The 19,595-nt window shown below is 41.9% G+C and overlaps 1 protein-coding gene across 1 annotated transcript in view; it reads left to right on the top strand.

The window, feature by feature from the left end:
* The window catches only part of SREBF1 (sterol regulatory element binding transcription factor 1), a 631,726-nt gene that overhangs the window by 313,793 nt on the left and 298,338 nt on the right, over positions 1–19,595 (top strand). The window contains exons 10-11 of the mRNA XM_044088935.1: positions 6,093–6,354; positions 9,952–10,301. Of these exons, the coding sequence (XP_043944870.1) occupies positions 6,093–6,354; positions 9,952–10,301 (612 nt within the window). The remainder of the gene's footprint in view (positions 1–6,092; positions 6,355–9,951; positions 10,302–19,595) is intronic.

Raw genomic sequence — 19,595 nt, 5'->3', positions numbered from 1 at the left:
ACCACCTCCACTAAGAGACTGGTCACCAGTGGAATTCCTATGGGACCGCTTCTGTTTGGTGTCTACTTCTCAGAGGTAAAGGCTAATGTCAAGGGCTTTTGGCTGCCCAAGTTAGCAGATGACCGCAAATTGGGAGCTGTCATAGAGTCCCTCCATGACACAAACATCTTACAAGAGGGTCTAACACAGACAAATAACTGATGTCAAAGTCACGGATTAAAACTCAGTGCCAGGAAATGCATTATAGTGCCTTTTGGGAACATGGCCAGCCAAGTAAATTACTCCACTGATAAGACACCCTTAAAAGCTGACCTAGTAGTCTGGGATTTGGGAACATGTGTGGACAGTAATGTGGCCTTTGACCAACATGTGTCCAAGGTAGTGAGAAAATCATTCTATGTCATCCAACATATAAGTAAGGGCATGGCGTCCTGGTCCAAGGAAGTCATAGTCCCACTTTAATTGGCCCCTATCAAACTCATCAGTGAGTATAATGCCCCCTGTGACATTTACCTGACCAGACATAAGCAACAATTGGAACGCCCACAGAGGTTTCGTACCAGGAGAAGCCAGGGTATAAACTCATTGTTCTATACGGAGCACATTAAAGCCCTATCTTTAGAGATCTGTGCCTAACATACAAGACATCCTTGGATCCAGTTCTGATGGACCTTTTGCACATCCATAAAATTAACGGCATCAGAACAACTAGACCCAAGGCTTTAAATTTTGCTTGCAGCATAAATAGGACATGTTGAGGAGACAGATGCATCTCAGAGGATCCTCATGCTCTTGAACAGGCTCCCTATTCATGTGAAGCAGAGTCCATCCCTAACCGTATTTAAGCTTAACCTTGACTAATGGATGGGAAATTGGAAATTCACTCTCGGTCTAGCCCCAATGTCTATGACAGACAGAGGCAGAGAGTAACTATGCCCAAACTTACATATACCCCTCCCCACGTATAACCTTTAAAAACTACTTAACTGATGTACTTCCTCCTAACAAACTTCCGTAATACACAGGGGCATAATGTAGGAGGTTGGACTTATAAAGGCCGTAGTGGTCGTTAGCCTAGTAAATATCTAGGAACCAGTGGACCTTAGAGCTCAGGAGTACTCACCCATAGAAGACCTCCACAGGCAGAAAAGCTCATCCCAACAAACTCTTTGGACAGGCCCCAGCCTACTGTTAAAATGTACACAAGGGCTGCCATGTTTTTTTTAAGCTCTTTCAAGCCTAAAATGCCTTTTTTATATGTATTTCCAGTACACACCCATATTTCCTTATGGTGCCCAGACCTTTTTTTGGGTTTGGCTTCTTTAACTAAGCAACTTACCAGCGAATAATAGACAATATTAGAAAGTGCAAGGAGTTATTAATAAAACAAAATTAAGTTTGTTGGTCTAGGATGTTCTACAGTAGGGAAATTAATCACTATTTGCCACTTAATATTCATATTTTCACGTTTGTGTTCATATTTTCATAACTGAAAGCCCAACATATTATGGAGGGGTATGGTGTGATATGCCATGGTGGGAGACAGGGAAATTCATTGCCACTATCCTTTTATATCCAGTATACCTGAGATATTGCAAGTTGTTTTTATGAAAATAAACCATATTTACATACATACTTAATACTTCAAAAAAACAAGTGACTTACAAACTGTTGTACAACATCAGATGAAACCTTAGATGTTGTTGAAGAAAGCTATCTTTGATATTTGCACTGTAAATTGCACATCTTAAAATATATTGTGTTATTTATATTTATAACTGTACAGTTAAGCATATGTTTTCATATTTCTATAAATATCTTAAACTTGCACTCAGAGAACTTTCTTGTTGTCATGTGATATCTTTTGTCTAAGAAAAGTGCTCTAACGGTATATTCTTATGATTTACAGTTTTCAAGATAAGAGGATTTGTGAAGTTTAGCAAAAAAATGTAATTTGGGGTTCATGTGCATTATAATATGTGCAGTAACTATGGAAAGACTATGAATGTGCTGACTGTTATCACTGTAAAATACTTCACTGATAGCATTGGTATTTGTGCAGTTTTAAACCTTTCACTAATAACATTTATCAGTTTTGTGGTTTTTAAATGTATTTTTCAGAAAATGCTCAGGAATGCAAGCTGTATGCAGGATGACAGAGATGTGACATTCCACACTACATAGGTGTTAATGAGTTAATAGGGCTTGTGATTTATTCCCACCTTTTCCTGGTCCCAGAAGGGATGAATGATTCCCATCAGGTTCTGGACCTCAGAGACTTCGTCCAGAACAAAATGTACCAAGTATACTATCTTATCACCTTCATTGCCTCGTACTCCTGCTTCTGCAAAGCATGTGGATGATGTCAGTGGACAAGGTGGACTATTTGTAGCATATCAGAGTCCACATTAGAAATTCCTTTGATTCACTCTGGGTGGGCATCACTTTCAGGCAGAGTATTGTCAGTTGGGCTTTTTTTCAATGTCCTGAGCCTTTATGAAAACACCGATTGTATCCTTGGAAAAGGATCTCTATATTTTCCTAACCTGAATGACTGGCTTCTGGTTACCCTGCTAAGGGACTGCCTAGAAGTTTTCCTGCTGTGGGTACTCCACTTAGTGTAATCCCTAGAGGGAACCATAAGTTGGGAGAATTCCATTGTTACTTCTTTTTAGAGAATTGCCTTACTAATCATTGAGACATTACACTTTTCTTTGCTACATGTCATCCCTGTCCTCTGACAAAGACCAGCTGATCATTGCATTGGGTGCTTAGGTGAGGATGCTATTCAGCATCTTGACTTTGGTTCTGCTGCATCATCTGTATCTGATGGCTGCCATTATCATCATGGTGCATTTATAGATGTCTCAGTGGGCCTTGAGGTGTGATTTGTACTGAGCTGCCACACTTTCATGGATCTTGTCTTTGTATCAGACACCTGTCACCAGCCATTGGAGTGATTGACAATTGCCACCATCCTTCTAGTGGGTGTTCCTTTACTGCAGTATAACAGGTTGCTGCTTTACTTGCTTGGTGGAGAGCTCATCCAGTCTCCCACTCAGTTCAGGGGTTGTTATCTCTCATGAACCGGAGGATTCACATCAGAGATGAGAGCAGTCTTTCTGGACCGGAAGGCCTTGGAGGCAAGTTGCTTCTGAGGCTTTTCCTGTTAAGATCATACAAGCAGTCCATCATGTTATCTAAACAAGCAAATGGGGCACAAGACCAGGACTTTCTTCAGTGGCAGGATGGTAAATGGTGAATTGTAACTTTTCATTGAAAGCAGTGTCATAGAATGAATATCATAGAATGAATATCATTGAAAGATCCACTTTAATTGAAGTACAAGCCCCCTGTCCCTCCCCCTACTCTCCTCTTATTTATTTATAGACTCCATGGTTGCACAATTGTGGAGAAAAGGCATTTATCTTGCAGCAAATTACCATTCCTGCACCATATTTGTAGTGCCCTGTTACAACAAAAAGTAATTTTCCACTAAGTTGAGAGGTATACATATCTAATTACAAATTCCAGCAAAAATAACTACAAAAAATGCAAACAGAAAATGAATCTGAGGGAAAGGTGTGTGTGTGTGTGTGTGTGTGTGTGTGTGTGTGTGTGTGCACGCGCTTGAGCACTTTTTTATGATGGTGGTTTCAGTGAAATTGGCTAAATTGAAATAATTTAATGATATAATCACAGTAAGCTCTAGTCTTTTTATAGAAAGGAACACTGCAGAAGCAATTGCAGGTCAATCAGAAAGTGGAGATAGCAACTCCTGTGCTTTATATCATAGTGTACTGAAGGATTTCAGAGTGGCTTCAATTTTGAAATTCCTTTTTAATGAGTTTCTGGTGAAGGCTGCAGGCCTGTAGCAAAGGAGTTGGAGGTTAGACTGCCATGCGTGGGGAGAAGCAGACTGTTCAGGACTGCCTGCCTGGTTTTAATAATAGAAAAACTGTAGTCTGCTGAAGGGTCATGTTTGTAGGGTACCTCTAGTCCAGTCACATCCAACATTTGAGGCTGCCTAGTTTCACTTTGGGAAAGTCACAAGATCTATTAGGGATGACCATAATAGGCACATTGTTTGCTCCACTGCATTTTATTGATTTGGTTTACACTGGTTGGGGGTTGCACATATCTTGAGGGAACCTGCAAAATGTAATTAATACTGTTTGTTAAGGTAAAGTCAGATAAGAGCATATGCAAAGTTACATAAACTCACACAGTTTGCATGAGCATTTTGTAGATAAAATAGAAAAATCATGACGAGTGAAGTATGTACTTATTAATAGCTCTGGTGAATGCACTGCTTTGCATTGAAAATATAGCAGAGAAGTTACTATGGAGTGGTTGAAATAGAAGATAGAAATAACTAGGTAATGGATAACAGAAGGTAGGAAGGTAGCAGGGAAGCTTAAAGTAAGCATTGCAGATGTAGATGGGAGTGTGTACTTAAGTGTACAGTACTTCTCAAGTTTGACTATAGGGGTTATTTAAGTACTGTTACAGTTAATGCAGTGTAAAGGAATAATGATACATGATTTACACAGTTTTTTGGAGGAATTGATTATTTATAGCCTGTAGCTCTGAGAGAAATGAGTTCCAGTCATGTCCTTGGAAAGTGGCAGGTGCTGTCACCTTATCGAGTGGAGGTTCTGCTTATCTGTGAGAGACATTGTTTGAAGAGTTTAGAGGCCTGTTGGTTTTGCACTATTTAAGCAATGAGCTAATAGCTGGACACTAGTCTTTAAAAATGCAGTTTATGGGCAAATGTCGTATGTATTACTTTGATGTCATATTCTAAGGACAATTATTTTAATTTGTGAGTATATTGCAATTGTGAGTGCTAGTTGTGACTGGGCAGCAGATATGACTATTTTGTAATACATAGGTACAGGTTAACAGTATACATATTACCAGTAGCACTGAGCAGCTCAAATAAATTAGAGAGGGTCCCCTACTTTTTGGTTTTGTTCCACACTGTAGCTCCTTGGACACATTGGACAGCCTAGAAATAAAACATTTTGTGGTGACCACTTCTGCTGAAGGTAGTGGGTTGAAAACAAAAAAGTGCTACAGCATGCAGTCACTTGTGCACCTGAGGGATCAGAGCTGGGACGGTCCCTTTTTACTGTTTTCTCTAGCTGCATCACCAGAAATGAGCATTGCAACCTTGTGTACCTCAGGTGCTGGGCAGAGCACTGCCAGAGTATGTAAAGATAAATTATAATAAACATGAGTAGTGATCAGTATATTGACATTTTATTTACAGTGTTACAGTTTTGCTTGTGGGGCATATTAATTTGGATGCAGAGCTGAGGAAGTGACTTTGCTGTGACTCTTGAGACAGGATGATGAGTTGGGGATAGTCACATTTGATAGCTTGCAGATGGACAGGTAGTTTTGATAGGACAGTAGTTGATCAGGTAGCACAGTGAGCAGTAACTCCAACAAAAGAGTGTTGCTGATTGCAGTTGCTGAGTAAGCAGCTGTTGAGGTGTTGGAAAGAATACTTTGTCTTGTGTTAACTTCATTTCCAGAAGAATTGATATAAACAGGATATTCAAAGCAGAGCAACTGATATTGTTCAGGGCCTACCTCAGAAGACATTCATTGCGTAAGAAGATGACCAGATGATCCTAGAGTGTAAAAATATGGGGGCAGGAAGGGAACAAATAATGACAATGCACAGTAGATGTGAATATGCTTGTGTCAGAAGACATTGAAAGTTTCTTTTGCAAAAAAAAGAGTGAAAGATATTCAGGAAGATGATATGCATTTGCAGTGTGGTTAGGGAGTGAGAGGAGGAGTGATATTGGACAGAGTAATGAATGTGTAGAGCTCCTTCAAGCAGTGGAGTTTAGAGAAAATTTCTGAGCATGGGAATGTATGTTACAACAGTCTAATTCATGTAGAGTATGTCAGGTTGCATGTAAGGGACATATGGCAAAATGAGTTTAATTGTCCTCAAATTTTGTGTTTTGGTTACATAAACATGCTGTTTGTGGTTGTCTTTTGTTTATAGTTTCTTTTTGCCTTTTATTTTATTTTTTACACTGAATCATTAGTGTGCAATAATTGTCTTATAGGGTGACTTTGCTCAGGCAACTCAGAATCTCTGGACATGCTTGAAAGCTCTGGGACGACCCCTGCCCACATCGAATTTCGACATGGCATGTAGTTTAATGTGGAATATAATTCGGCATGTTCTTCAGCGGCTTTGGATAGGGCGCTGGTTTGCTGCTTGGGCTGGTGGCTTACGAAGAGACAAAGACATGAAGGAAGATGCTCGTAAGAGCTGCCGGTATGCAGCTTTAGTTTACCACAAACTCCACCAACTGCATATGACAGGTATGTAACTGCTTGTGTGAGGCAAGTTTAAACTCTGTCCCGCAAAACACTCGGCAAGTTTGGAATCTGTGAGACAGAGTACTGCTTTCAGTAGACAGGTTGCCATGAAAGACAGTATTGCTTAGTATCATGTATTTTATTGCTGGATACATATGAAGCTGAGTAAAAGACAAAAACGTGATGTAGAATTTACATTGAAGTATATAGTATATCTGTGTTACAAAATGAGGTAGAGAAATAATTTCCCCCGTACTAGAGTAAACAATTCTGTGTTATACTATACTGCATTATACTATGTTCTATATTCTTTTCTTGTAATTTTTCTTACAAAAAGCCCCACAAGTCTGCCCTCCTAATGGTGACAAAAATGGATGATGTACAGTTTACACAGTACTCATTTACACACTATCATCTTAACCTTCTTTAACTCTTATCTGGTTAACAGGATTGTGGACAGTATTCAAGAAGTGGCGTTATGTGTGCCTTGCGTACACATACAAAAACAAGTAGGATATTTTATAGCTTATGTTAACTTGGTTAACCCACAAGGCACAAGTGCCTCTTTTCAGGAATAACCTTGGAGTACTGTCTGGTTAAGCACTTTACTCGGAGCAGAACAGGAGGCAAGTGGGAAACTGAGGTAGTCAAACAAATGGTAACAGGACAGCTCATTAGCACTGGGAGGGAAGGACGTATACTGTGATGTGCAGGAGAGAGTGACTGCAGTGGCAGTAAAGCCCTAACCAAGAGCATGGATGGAGCTACAGCAGGTACATATTGTGGTGGTGGTGGTGATAGACCTAAACTTCCATTCCGTCTTCACTGTGTCCTAGACAAATCCTTGCTTAAACAGTATCTCTTACTAAATTAGACTAGTGCTTTTGACAACCACCTAATTGTTTGACATCACTGCAGTCTTATCAACTACTATGCATTATTACCTAGTTACAATGTGCTGCCAGTCTCGGTATGCCAGTGCTTCACAACCATCCTCTCAACTCTCTCTTGACTGATGACTTGCCAAATATTCTTTTTCATATTCTGTGCTGTGGAAACAGACTTGCTATCATCTATAACAAATGGCATCATTTCCATTTATTGTAGAGCAAAAACTACATTTGTCTGCTTTCAAGGTTTGCCATTATTCCTGTGTATTCATGTAATAATGTTATGCTATGTTTGTGTGGTTTTATTATCTGTAAGTTGATTGTTTTGTAGTTTTTTTTAATGCTTGCATTAATTATTTTTATTGTCTGAAGATTTTTCTCCCTGGGACTAATGTGAAGATGGGATTTTCTAGATAATCTTTCTAGATGACACATGTAAAATAAATACTTACATCAAAATTAAACTTGAGTATAATTGAAAAAAAAAAGTAATGCAACTTTTCAGACCTGAGAATCATTTCTTAGTCTGGAACAGTCTGTGTAGTTTGTTCAGTGGTCCTTCATAGGTGGAGATAGTAGCAAGGCTGTTTACACAGTGAACATCCGGATTTACTTTTGGCACAATTCTTGTACTGGATTTTTTATATACAAGCATCTCAGACATGGTTACATATTTTGCAGGATACTACATTGTTTCTAAGAACCTCAGCTGGCTGTACTGGGGTACAGGGATAAGGCCTTTCCTGTGACCTAGCTGACACAGGCTTGCACTGTGGCTGTGGTGCATACTGGAGCTGGCATGAGGAAATGGAAGAATGAGACTGCTCAGGTGGTTCACTTCTCTCATTGGTGGGGGGGGGGCAGGAACTATTGCATGTCCTGGCTTTTTTGGGGGGGGGGGGCATACAAGCCTTGAGGGGTTATATCACCCACTGATGTGAGTGACACACACTTGCTGGCATGCTGATCCTTGGGTAGCATGTGACATGCCCAGTGAAGTTAAAAACTTAGCAGGAAAAGCAAAGCCCTGATGACCTGGGTTACATCCCCATGCTCAGCTCTCGCCCAAAGAAATCAAATGGACAAGTTAGAAACTCTTACCTTTTGAGGAACAAATGGATCAGTAGGTTGCAGGAGGCGGATGGCTGAGCGGTATCAGGGCCCAAAATAGAGCAAATGGTTATTTCTAGAAACTGATATTGTGCCTCCTTGTCTTCTGGCATTGACATTTGTTTTTTTTTTCCTGGGTCAGGTTTCAGTCTCTCTAATGTGAGAATATGATCCATGTATTTCTGTGTTACTCTAATTTTTACATTTTCTCTTATTTAGCTTGAAATTATACTGTCTTCATTTGTTCAGATTTACTAATCTCTTGTCATTCTTTTCTCATATATGACCCTTCTTCCATTAACAGATAATCATTTATGTTTACAACACCTTCCATGTCCTTGGTTATGTGAGCTGCAGCGTTCTGAAACAGCGTGGCACTGATTAAGTAACAAACAGAAATCTAAGGAATATGTACTATTTCACTTATGCTCTGCTGACGAGGTCATAAGAAGGCTGAAACATGCATGTCCAGAGCTAGTGGGGTTTGGCTTTATTGGCCTGAATGTATCCACAAAGACTTAAAAAGAAGTAAAAAGTTGTGGATATTCATAAGTCATATTGCTGAAACACTTGATGTCCTTAAGGGGTCATTTGCATATACCCCATGAGCCGGTATCACACAGTGAAAACTCTAGCTTGGCTAGGTTTTTCTTGTAGTTTTTACTAATTGGTTTGTCTGTATGACCTTTTTACTTTTTGACGGGCGTGTTCAACATAACAGTTAAGGTCTTGCCCTAATTGGCACAAGATGCGGGGTTTGATTCTGACCTGGGGTTATTGGCTTGGCTTAAAATGGTCCTTTAGTTCAGTTAGCCTAGTATTCACCTATGAACCTGTGGGCTTTACTGTTGCACCCAGTCTTTTGTTACTTGTAGTCCTAGGTCTCCATCTCCTTAACTAAACGTAGTGCTTTATTTTCCACCCTTTTCTGTGAGGCCTTATCTGTGCCTGATATAATGGAATAATGACTTCATTGTCCATGGAATCCTGCTTCTGAAGGATGCATCAAGGCATCCTATCGGTTTTGCTGTATGCTTTCCCCATGCTGTTATGGTCCTGTGGTGGTGGTATTATCTCCTCCAGAACCTTGTCTTGGCCTTTCTGGTTGGGTTCCATTTCTCCTGTTCTGTATCCCCTGCCCAAATTACCGTAAATCATTTTTAGCATGCACCTATCTGAATTATAGATATACAGGCAGCCATTTTGCTCTGGATATTGAGGCACAGTTGTAATGTTTTGTGGGAGAGACAGCAGTAAGATAAACTTTATTAAGACTTGGAGCTTGTGGGATTTAAAGCTAGAACCAATAAAAAGTAAAGTAAGCCATACTTGGTGTATTGGAGGCATACACACCTTATCTGGTATAGCCCTTGTTGCATGGTTTGAAAAGGTCAGAAATGAAGTAAAATGCTTTGAACTGAAAGAAGTTCATACATTAGACATGCTCATGATGTGCTGATAAAAACAAAGCACAATCCAGACAGATGCTGAGAGACATGTTTTTTTTTTGACAAGTGTTTGCATTTCAAAACTCCACAGCATTCTTTTTGGATTGTTGCTACCTTTCTGAAATAGCTCTCTGTTTTTTTTTCTTTAACAGGCAGGTATGGAGGCAGCCATCTTTCTGCGGTCAACATGGCTTTGAGTGCAGTCAATCTAGCAGAATGTGCTGGTGACCAAATCTCTGCTGCTATGTTAGCGGAAATTTATGTTGGAGCAGCACTTCGTATCAAAACCAGCCTCTACAGTTGTTTTCACTTCATGGCAGTGAGTACGTGGCTATCAGATGTGCCACTTTTTCAGTTTCACGGTTGTATATTACCTTTTTTGGAAATTACCAGTAACATTTTTAGTGTAAGCACTATGGTTAACAGTTTCTCATGTTGCTGCTGTTCCCTTGCTGTACAGCATAGAAGTCCTGCAGAAGATATGCAAAAAGCAAAGAGGACAGTACATTAAAGGAAAATTATTCACCGTTTGACCATTTCAGCTGTTTAGTTGTTTTGTAGTCCAGTTATATGGAAAATAAAAGGTCTTGCCTGTATAGAGCAGTTTTGCATGTATTTTCCAATATTATAAAGGATGAGACCGCTATATTCTCTTGCCAGTAAGATCCAACAGCTAGGTTAGGTGAGAACTTAAATACTTGTGGGGGATATATTCCGTTCAAGGTATTTGTTGAGAAAACAGTGGTGATCTTTCAGGCTGTCATCTCTACATTACTATGTGCCTTAGTCTTTGCTTGTTGTAGAATAAGAATTCTGAGCACATGCCTTAAAGTTTGAAAACACCCCTTTGTGAACAGTGACATAATCTGTGTATTACAGCATTCTTTCTTTAGCCCTTCCTAGTAAGTTAATTACATAATTTATTGAAATTTGAAACATTTCCTCTAATGTCCTTCACTGTTAAATTCTGCATACTGTGTGCTTGAGTGTGACTGTTAACTTTTTATGAGCTCATTGTAATTGGGAGTTTTGCATCTTTCCATTGTAGTGAAACAGATCCTCCCAGAATAACATCTTCGCTGACATCACTGTTTGGCTGCCATTCTCTGGTGACTCAGACATTGCAGTTTCGTTGAGTTGTTCAAACAAAGCAGGAACAAGGTTTTTGGAACCTTCTTATCCCCCCTCCCGTGTTTTTTCCTTTGTGCATGCCAACCATCAGTCACCTCCCCTTGTTCTTGTGCCCTTTTGATGTTCTTCATGTTTCACTGTTGCAGTTCTGACTTGTGGGATTTCCTGCTGTGGAAGCCCTTGGCTGGCCCAACTACCAGAGTATAAATGTCCCCCCAAAGCAGTGTTTCAGTGCATTGGTCGGTCCGCACCAGAGAGAAGTACTGTATAAGCTAAGTATGCCTTTGGGAAATTCTTTTTTCTGCTTTAACCCATGTCAGATAAAGTTAACAGTTGTCTCCTCTGTGGTAAGCAAATCCCACATCAAGACTTTCATACATTGTGTGTCACCTGTCTAGGCCCTGACTATGATGTCCCTAATTGCCATTTTTACGCCTGTTTCAACTCTAGGACTGTCAGGCATAGGGCCGAAAATTTTATTAGTCATCTTAGTCTGCCATCTATTTTGCATCTTCTGATGGCATCCGCTCCCTAAGCATAGGAAGGACAAGGAAAAAAGACCCAAACTTAGGGCCTCAGATAACAACCATTCGGCGTCTGACAGTTCCCCAAGGCTTGCTATAGCTGAGGAAGGCGAGGCTCTTTCATCGCCCCCTTCTGTGACCGAGGTGGTGGCGCAGGGCTCTGTCGAGACCCGTACAGAGTCAGACATGCTGTTGGGTCCCTCTGCTTCTGCATAGGTCTTGGCTTTCAGTTCGGTCTGGTCCAGAGTTGCTCAGTAGACCTTGGCTTCTGACGAGTCATCTTTTACTGGTGACAATCCTTTGAGGCCTGTATCATTTCTTCCTTACAAAAGTGACTGGCATCAGGATTACGGATGTGCCTAGGCCTAATGTCAGAACTACCTCTAAGAAGGGTTCTACCTCAGGCCCTATATCTAGGTCTACTGGCTCCATTGCACAATGATATCAGCAAGACCTTATCTCCTTAGTTAGAGCCAGGCAACCCCCTTTGGAGTCTTTCCCAGGGAAAAGGAAGAGGGATCCTACCCCTGAAGTTTCCTGTGAACCTCCTTTTTCGGATGAGGATTTTGACTAGGAGGAGTCTGTCTTTGACCCTTCCTTGCTTCCTTTAAAGATTTAGATTCTGAAGAGAATCTAGCTTCAGCTTTGCCTCCTAAAGACATCACTTTTGGGGAAACACTGTATGCCATGAGGGAACATTTCCAGTGGGAGGTACAGGAATAACCACATTCTAAAAAGAGTGTTAGGGAGTTCCTTGACCTCCTGGAACACAAACCTTTGGCTGTTCCTCTTGTATTGGAAGTGGTAGAGGATTTCTTTATGGATTCTTCCCTGAATTCAGACTCTACCTCCCGCCCCTCAAAGAACAGACAAATTTTACAGTGTGATGGACTTACATAAATACCTCTTCAAAAATCCTACTGCGATCCAGAGGTTGTCACTCAGGACCCAAGGGAGCAAGAGCCAGCACTTCAAAAAACCCTTTACCTGCTGATAAAAAAAAAAAAAAAAAACAGGGCCCTTGATAAGTTTGGTAAAAAAGTTTACACTTCTGCTACCCTAGCCTTAAGGGCCCTTAACTGCCAGTTTCATATGATAAAATACCAACAAACTATTTTCGATCAACTGAAGGAGAAGATATCCTCCCTGGAGAACAAGAACATTTCCAAGGAATTATTGGACCTTTGCCATTCCAGCTCCCAGGTGGCTAGATACTCATTACAGTATGGCTGTGATGCTATGGAGGCCTGTAGCTAAGCTGCTGTATCTGGTTCTATCATTAGAAGGCATGCTTGTCTTAGGGAATAGATCTTACCAGACCATGCAAAATCCAACCTTCTCGATGCACCCCTGGATAACAACATCCTCTTTGGGCCAAAAGCTGAGGTTGTGCTCAAAAAGATAGAAGATAAAGCAAAATCTATGCAGACTGTCAAAGACTTCCTTCAAGTTCAGCCTCCTAGATTAGTAGGAATTTTCCCACTAAACACTGGTCCTTTCCCTCTCAGTCAAAAAGCAGGCAAAGAAAACTCTGGAGGGAAAGGCCTCATAGGCAGCATCAGTCACAAAGGCCCAGGCAGTGGTCCTTGGAAGATAGGAAGAAGAAAAAGAGGAAGGCAATCCCTGTTCAAAGAAAATTGGTCCCTCATTACTTCAGATGAGTGGGTTCTGAATGTTATCTCAAATGGTTACAGGCTTACTTTCAAAAAAAACATTAAGATACTTGGGTTACCCAGATCCAGGTATTACACAAAGTCAAAGAACATAGGTCCTGTCTCAAATTCACAACCTGTGCTCACAGCTCTCAGTGGAGCAAGTACCAGAGCACCAAATAGGGAAGGAGTTCTATTACAGGCTATTCCTGGTTCCCAGAAAGGAAGGCTCTTGGTGCCCTATTCTAGACCTGTCCACTCTCAATCACCCCCTGCTGGTACCAACATTCAAAATGTTGACTCTTCAAAAAAATCTTCCCATGATAGCCCCTCAGCCCTTAATGGTCACCCTGGACCTAAAAAATGTTTACTTGCACTTTCCTGTAGAGGAATCTTGCAGATGTTTTCTATGTTTCAGAGCAGGTACCAGTCTCTTTCAATTCTCTGCACTACCCTTTGGCTTGTCTACTGCCCCTGGGTCTTTACAAAGTGTTTAGCCCCTGTGATCGCATTTTGCAGAACAAGAGAGATCAAGATTTACCTCCTATCTAGACAACTGCCTTATTCAGGCCATGAGCCAGTCAAAACTTCTCAAGGACCTGGCCTTCACTCAGTACCTCCTCACCTCCACGGGATTCACCATAAATCTTCACAAATCCAACATAGACCCATCCAGCAGGATAATTTTCCTGGGGGCTCTTCTGGATTCCTCCCTTCAAAAAGCCTCCCTCCCTCCAGAAAAGGCCTCCTTCCTGACTCAGTACTTTCAAAACATTAGGCAAAGACAATGCCTCTTGGCCAGGGAATTCCTCAGAGCATTAGGCTACATGGCATCTTGTATTCTCATGATCCATCTGGCCAGGCTACACATGAAGAAGCTCCAGTGGTACCTTGGATATCTGTGTTGCCAGAGTTGCCAGCGCTCTTAGTCCCTGGAGACAGAAATTCAGCTGATCCCTTGCCTCAAGGAGGAATATGAATGGTGGACTCTGGCTTGCGCCCAGAACCTGGGTCTCCACTTTAGGGTCACCCCTCAGAGCCAAACTTTAATCACAGATGCTTCGGAGGCAGCCTGGGGGGCACATGTCTATAACACCTTCATTCCCAAGGCGGATGGGAAATTCAGCTCAGAGGCGGAAGGAACTGATGACAGTTCAAAAGGGCCTTGTAGCTTTCGAAGAAAAATGCAAACCAGGTGTGCTGCTGGTAAAAACAGACAACATCACAATCATATGGTACATAAACAAACAAGGAGACACTCACTCTTACCCTCTTTGTCAACTAGCTGTGCAGGTCTGGGAGACAGCTCCCTCTCTAGGATTGCACCACATGGCACAATACCATTCAGGTGCTCAAAACACTCTTAGCAGATCACTTAAGCAGGAACTTGATGGATCCCCTCCTGTGGCATCTGCATCGGGAAGCATTTCTCAGCATAGTCCAGAAATGGGGATCCCCACAGATGGATCTCTTTGTCATTAAAGAAAATGCTGAACTAAAAATACTCTGTTCCAGGAACAAGCTACCCACAGCTTGGAGGACAGATGCTTTTTCCTTCCTTTGGTGCCACCTTTTCCTTTGTTTTTCTCCCCTGCCTCCTCTTCCTTGTATCCTCCTAAAAATTAGGAAAGAAGGCCAAAGGGTCATTCTGATAGCCCCAGACTGGCCCAGGCAGCACTGGTATCCTCTGCTACTACATTTAACCAATGAAAAAAACATGGCAGTTATCTCAGAGAGTAGACCTTTTGACACAGGACAGGAGGAGGTTTTGTGCATCCCAGCCTGCAGACTCTCAGCTTGGATAATCCCCCAACATCCTCTTCTGAGCATCTCCTAAGCAGACAAGTTCAAGACATTCTCAAGGAGGCAAGAAGGCTTAGTACTAGGAAATCATACTGAACCAAGTGGAAAAGATTCTCCATTTGATGCCGGTAACAAGGCCTCAGTCGTAACTCAGCCAATATCTCTGCCATTTTAGATTACCTGGCTACCCTGATTGACAGAGGCCTATCTTTTACTTCCATCAAAATTCACACCTCTGCCATTTCAGCCCACATCACTGTTCTTCCTCCTATCCTTTTCCATCCCCTACTGAAACAATTCCTTAGGGGAGTGATTCACTTCAGATTTCCCAGGAGACAACCCACACCTCCATGGGACTTCAGTTTTGTTCTGGAAAAATTGACACTACCCCCCTTTGAACCGGCAGCTTCTGCTGAATTAAAATTCTTACCTTGGAAGACTGCCCTTTTACTGGCTAAAACCTCAACTAGGAGGGTCTCTGAGCTGCAAGCTGCTATGGTAGTGGAACCATTTATCATATTCCATCCACACAGAGTATCACTCAGGACTAATCCATCCTTTATGCCCAAGGTGGTCATGGGCACATCCTTGAATCAAGCTATACACTTACCCACCTTCTTCCCCAATCCTCAGATCCAGGGGGAGAGAATCCTGCACTCCTTGGATGTGCATAGACAGCTCCGCTACTATCTTTACAGAACTAAATCGTTCAGACAATTAGACAAACTCTTTGTTTCGTTTGCCATTGGCTTTGAAGGGAAACCAGTTTCCAAACAGACCATCTCCAAGTTGATCTCTCACTGTATTTCCTTCTGCTACAGCCATCATAGCAAGAAGCCTCTTGAAGCTGTAAGGACTCACTCTACTACGGCCACTTCTACCTCTGCTGCCTTCCTGAAAGGAGTCCTTATGAAAGACATTTTGGAAGCTGCTACCTGGTCATCTGTGCATACCTTTACCAAACACTACCACTTGTCAGAATTCTCCAATTCTAGAGCAGAATTTGCCACTGCCATCCAGCAGGACATCCTCTCTTCTCCATAATCTTTCTTCCATCCTCATCTCAGCTTTGGGGATCATCCACAAGTCAGAACTGCAACAGTGAAACAAAGAATATAGTACAGTTGCATCCACTTACCATAAATGTAGATGTTAGAGTGTATTCACTGTTGCAGTCTTTCTTCCTTCCCCCTTTGCCTACAGTAATAGTCTGCTTCTGTCCTCTTCACCAGTCAGAGGACCCCCTGGTTGTTCCCTTGCAGGGCCTATTTTCTGCCTTGGACCCATGGTTATGGTCTGTCCTGGGGGCTCCTACCTTCTAGGGACCAAGAAAAAAATGCATTTATATTACTCTGTCGAAAACTCAAACTGTCGACAGCGTAATAATCGACACGAAAATGTCGAAACCCCCAAACATCAAACACACACACAAAAGCCACCCAAACACAACACAAATTGCTCTATGCAGGGGGGCTAGCCCCCTTGCACCCGCCACACCCTCCACTACTTAAATATACCAACTCTGAGATTGCACTACATTGCATTAAACTGAAATCTCCCCTTACGGAGATTTCCATTTACACACGTGATGATTTTCACTTTTGACATTTTGGTGCCGACAATATCAGCTTTGATATTGTCGGTCTTCTACAGGGTGAAGTAGACCCAGAAAAAACTGATGTCATGGCATCGACTGGCTTTATACCCAAGTGCTCTGATGTCGGATAGGATGGGCGCCGGCCTTTGGAGGAGGGAGATTTTTACTGTAGTAGTTGGGCTGCTTTTCTCCCCTGCACAGGTCTTTCAACATCTGAATCACTGTTTGTCATGAATTGTAGTCGGGGCTTTATCCCTGCACGCCAAAGAATGTGGCACAAACTTTTTGGATTTTTTTTTTTATCTCTCATTATTTTATTGGTCCCAATCAGTGCAGCTTTGCTGCAACACAGCAACAACACTGTGCTCACCAGCACATCTGGTGCAGCACTGTACACCCCAGCAGTTTTTGTGCAGCACTGCACTAAAGTACTATCTTCCCTGCTTTGTGTGCAGCACTACAGTTCTCAGCACTTTGAATACAGCATTGTATTCCAAAGTACACAAGCTGCAGCACTGTGCTTCAGAAATCCTTTTGTGAAGCACTGTGTTCTACAGCATATCTGATGGAACACTATGCTCCTCTTTCTTCTGATGCAACTCGGTGCTCCCAAGTTCTTCAGGTTCAGAGCTCTGCTTTGTAGTTGTTTGTATATAACACTGCACTGCACTGCAGTCGCCGTCTGAGGGCTTTGGCCACAGCAGTATGCTACCCAATGCACCAGGTGCAGCACTATGTTCCCCAACACTTTTGATATAGCATTACACTCACTAACTCTTCAGGTGCAACACTTAGTTTCTTAACACTTTGGGTACAGTACTGCATTTCTCAACACTTTGTGCTGCACTGCACCCCCCATTTCTTTGTGTGCAGCATTGCACTCCAAAGTCTGTGGGGTGTAGTACTTTGCTGTCTGTTGTCAGATGCAGAATTGCTCTGTGTGCAATTTTTCAGCTGCAACACTGTTCTTCCTTGTTTGTCGGGCACATCACTGTTTTCCAGCCCTTTGAGTGCAATTGGCTTCCCATCACTCTGTTTCTCCCATTTTGCATCTTTGAAGCTGGAGGCAGCTTGGTTTGCATTATAGATGACTAGCATTTTACTGACTTGGATACAGGAGTTATGTTTGATCTCCCCAACTCTGTGAACACAATGTTTACACATGTTCATTTTTGTATTCACGTACATTGCAGATATATTACACATGCTGTCAGTGGGGAGACATTTCACAGAAAATATGTTGTAGTATGTGGAGTTTAGTCATTGCATGTCAGCACAGATTACAGTTTTGTTCTGAGGAAAGATGTGGGTGATTTATGTGCACATTACATTTCTGTTACAGTGCTTATGCTTATAGACGTACAGGTTCACTACACATTTTACTTTTGCTGTGGAGTATGTAGTCACATTGCATGTCCAATATACAGTGGTTCTGTTGTGGTGCTTGCAGTCATATGGATTCATACAGGCGCAGACTGTGATTCATTTATGATGTGGGGAGTCATGTTGAATGCATGCATGTGAATGTCACAGTTCTGTTAAGGTACATGCTCCTGAGAGTGCATTTCACAGAACATTATACCATGTATTCTGCAGGTATATTTTACTGTATAGCTCAGTTTTATTCTGATGCATGTATGCATGCTGGTGTACATCAGTTCACATCAGAGGTCCATTATGATGAAGAGTCATATTGTTGCATTTGTAGTAGTACTGTTATGATACACAAAGTTTTATAGATGGACATTAGTAATGGCACACTAAAGCTTTATGATTTGTGCATTCATGTTGGCATGTCTGTGTGTACTAGTTTTGTTTTAGGTTTTGCAGTAATGTCCGTACATGTTGACCTAAACTGGGTTTTGCTATAGTATATGCATTAACTGTGATGCATGTTATGTGTGCCTTTATGTCAATACATGATAGTATATGTGCTCACTGTTGTTTGTGAAGTGCAGAAGTGTGCCGTCTGTAGTATTTCAAGTGCAACACTGTGCTCCGTTGTCTGTTAGGCACATCACTGTTTTCCAGTTCTTTGAGTGCAGTTTGCCTCTCACCACTCTGTTTTCCCATTTTGTTTCTCTTAAGGCAGTGTAAGCACCAGAGTTACATCATCAGGACCCCCTCCTCCCTCAGAAATGTGGGTGTTAGCTTTATGACTGAGTACTTATTTTTACCTATACGCTCCCTTTCATCAGGAATTGTGGAGATCTAAGGTTATGAGCACTATGGCAAATGTACTTAATTTCGTTAACAGCTACATCATCTTCAGGTCCTGTTTTTATGTTCCAGACAGGATGTAGCCAGCTTATCTATACATGTGACTTTGGGTCCTTTATACCCAGCCTCTTCCACAGTGTTCTTATAATCAACTCTTGGGTTAGTGTACACCATCAGAAATGAGATGTTCATTCATCAGTAACCTTGGATAATGAAAATTCATTTCAACCTCATGTGTGGTCTGCATTTTACACAAGTGGGGTTTACTCAGCCGTCCATCTTCTCAAATCCTGCGAGAGCAGTGCAGTCTTCTAATCAAGTGGTACTTCTGATCATCATAGGCATGAACTGCCCACTGTCACTTGGACATTCCAGGTCTGTGTCTTGTGATGATGATGCAGAAGTACTGCCTTGTTTAACGCCTGAGCCATTCATCATCGGGCTATTTTTGTTACTAAATTCTTTCGCTCTCGATCACCATATTCCGAAATGGCTTCGGTAAGCCATCCGACTACTGATCTTCCGAAAAAACATAAAGATAAAGACAGAAACAGACCGCATAGATCCAAAACTGCTGACAATGCTTCTGGTAAGCTAGTCGTCAGTCCACCGGTACTCAGTGAAGCGCCTTTGCTGCCCCTGATGCCTGCTTCTGTGGATTCGCAGGCCTCTGCTGAGACCCATTCAGAGTCCCATCCCATACGGAGTATGCCGTGAGATGCTTCTTCGACTATGGAACTAGTGGATGTCTCTACCCTGGATGAGTCCGGAGCCACTGTGCAGGCACCGGCTTCTGAGGGTGTTTTCCGACCTACCAATGTTCGAATCAAACCAATGACTTTTTTAGCCAAAACTATGGAGTTTCTTAG

This window comes from Protopterus annectens, chromosome 12.part0, assembly GCF_019279795.1.
Source record: "Protopterus annectens isolate FY-2018-M chromosome 12.part0, PAN1.0, whole genome shotgun sequence".
NCBI lineage: Eukaryota > Metazoa > Chordata > Ceratodontiformes > Protopteridae > Protopterus > Protopterus annectens.
Note: the sequence above shows the minus strand (reverse complement) of the source record. Positions and strands in the feature narration are given on the sequence as shown.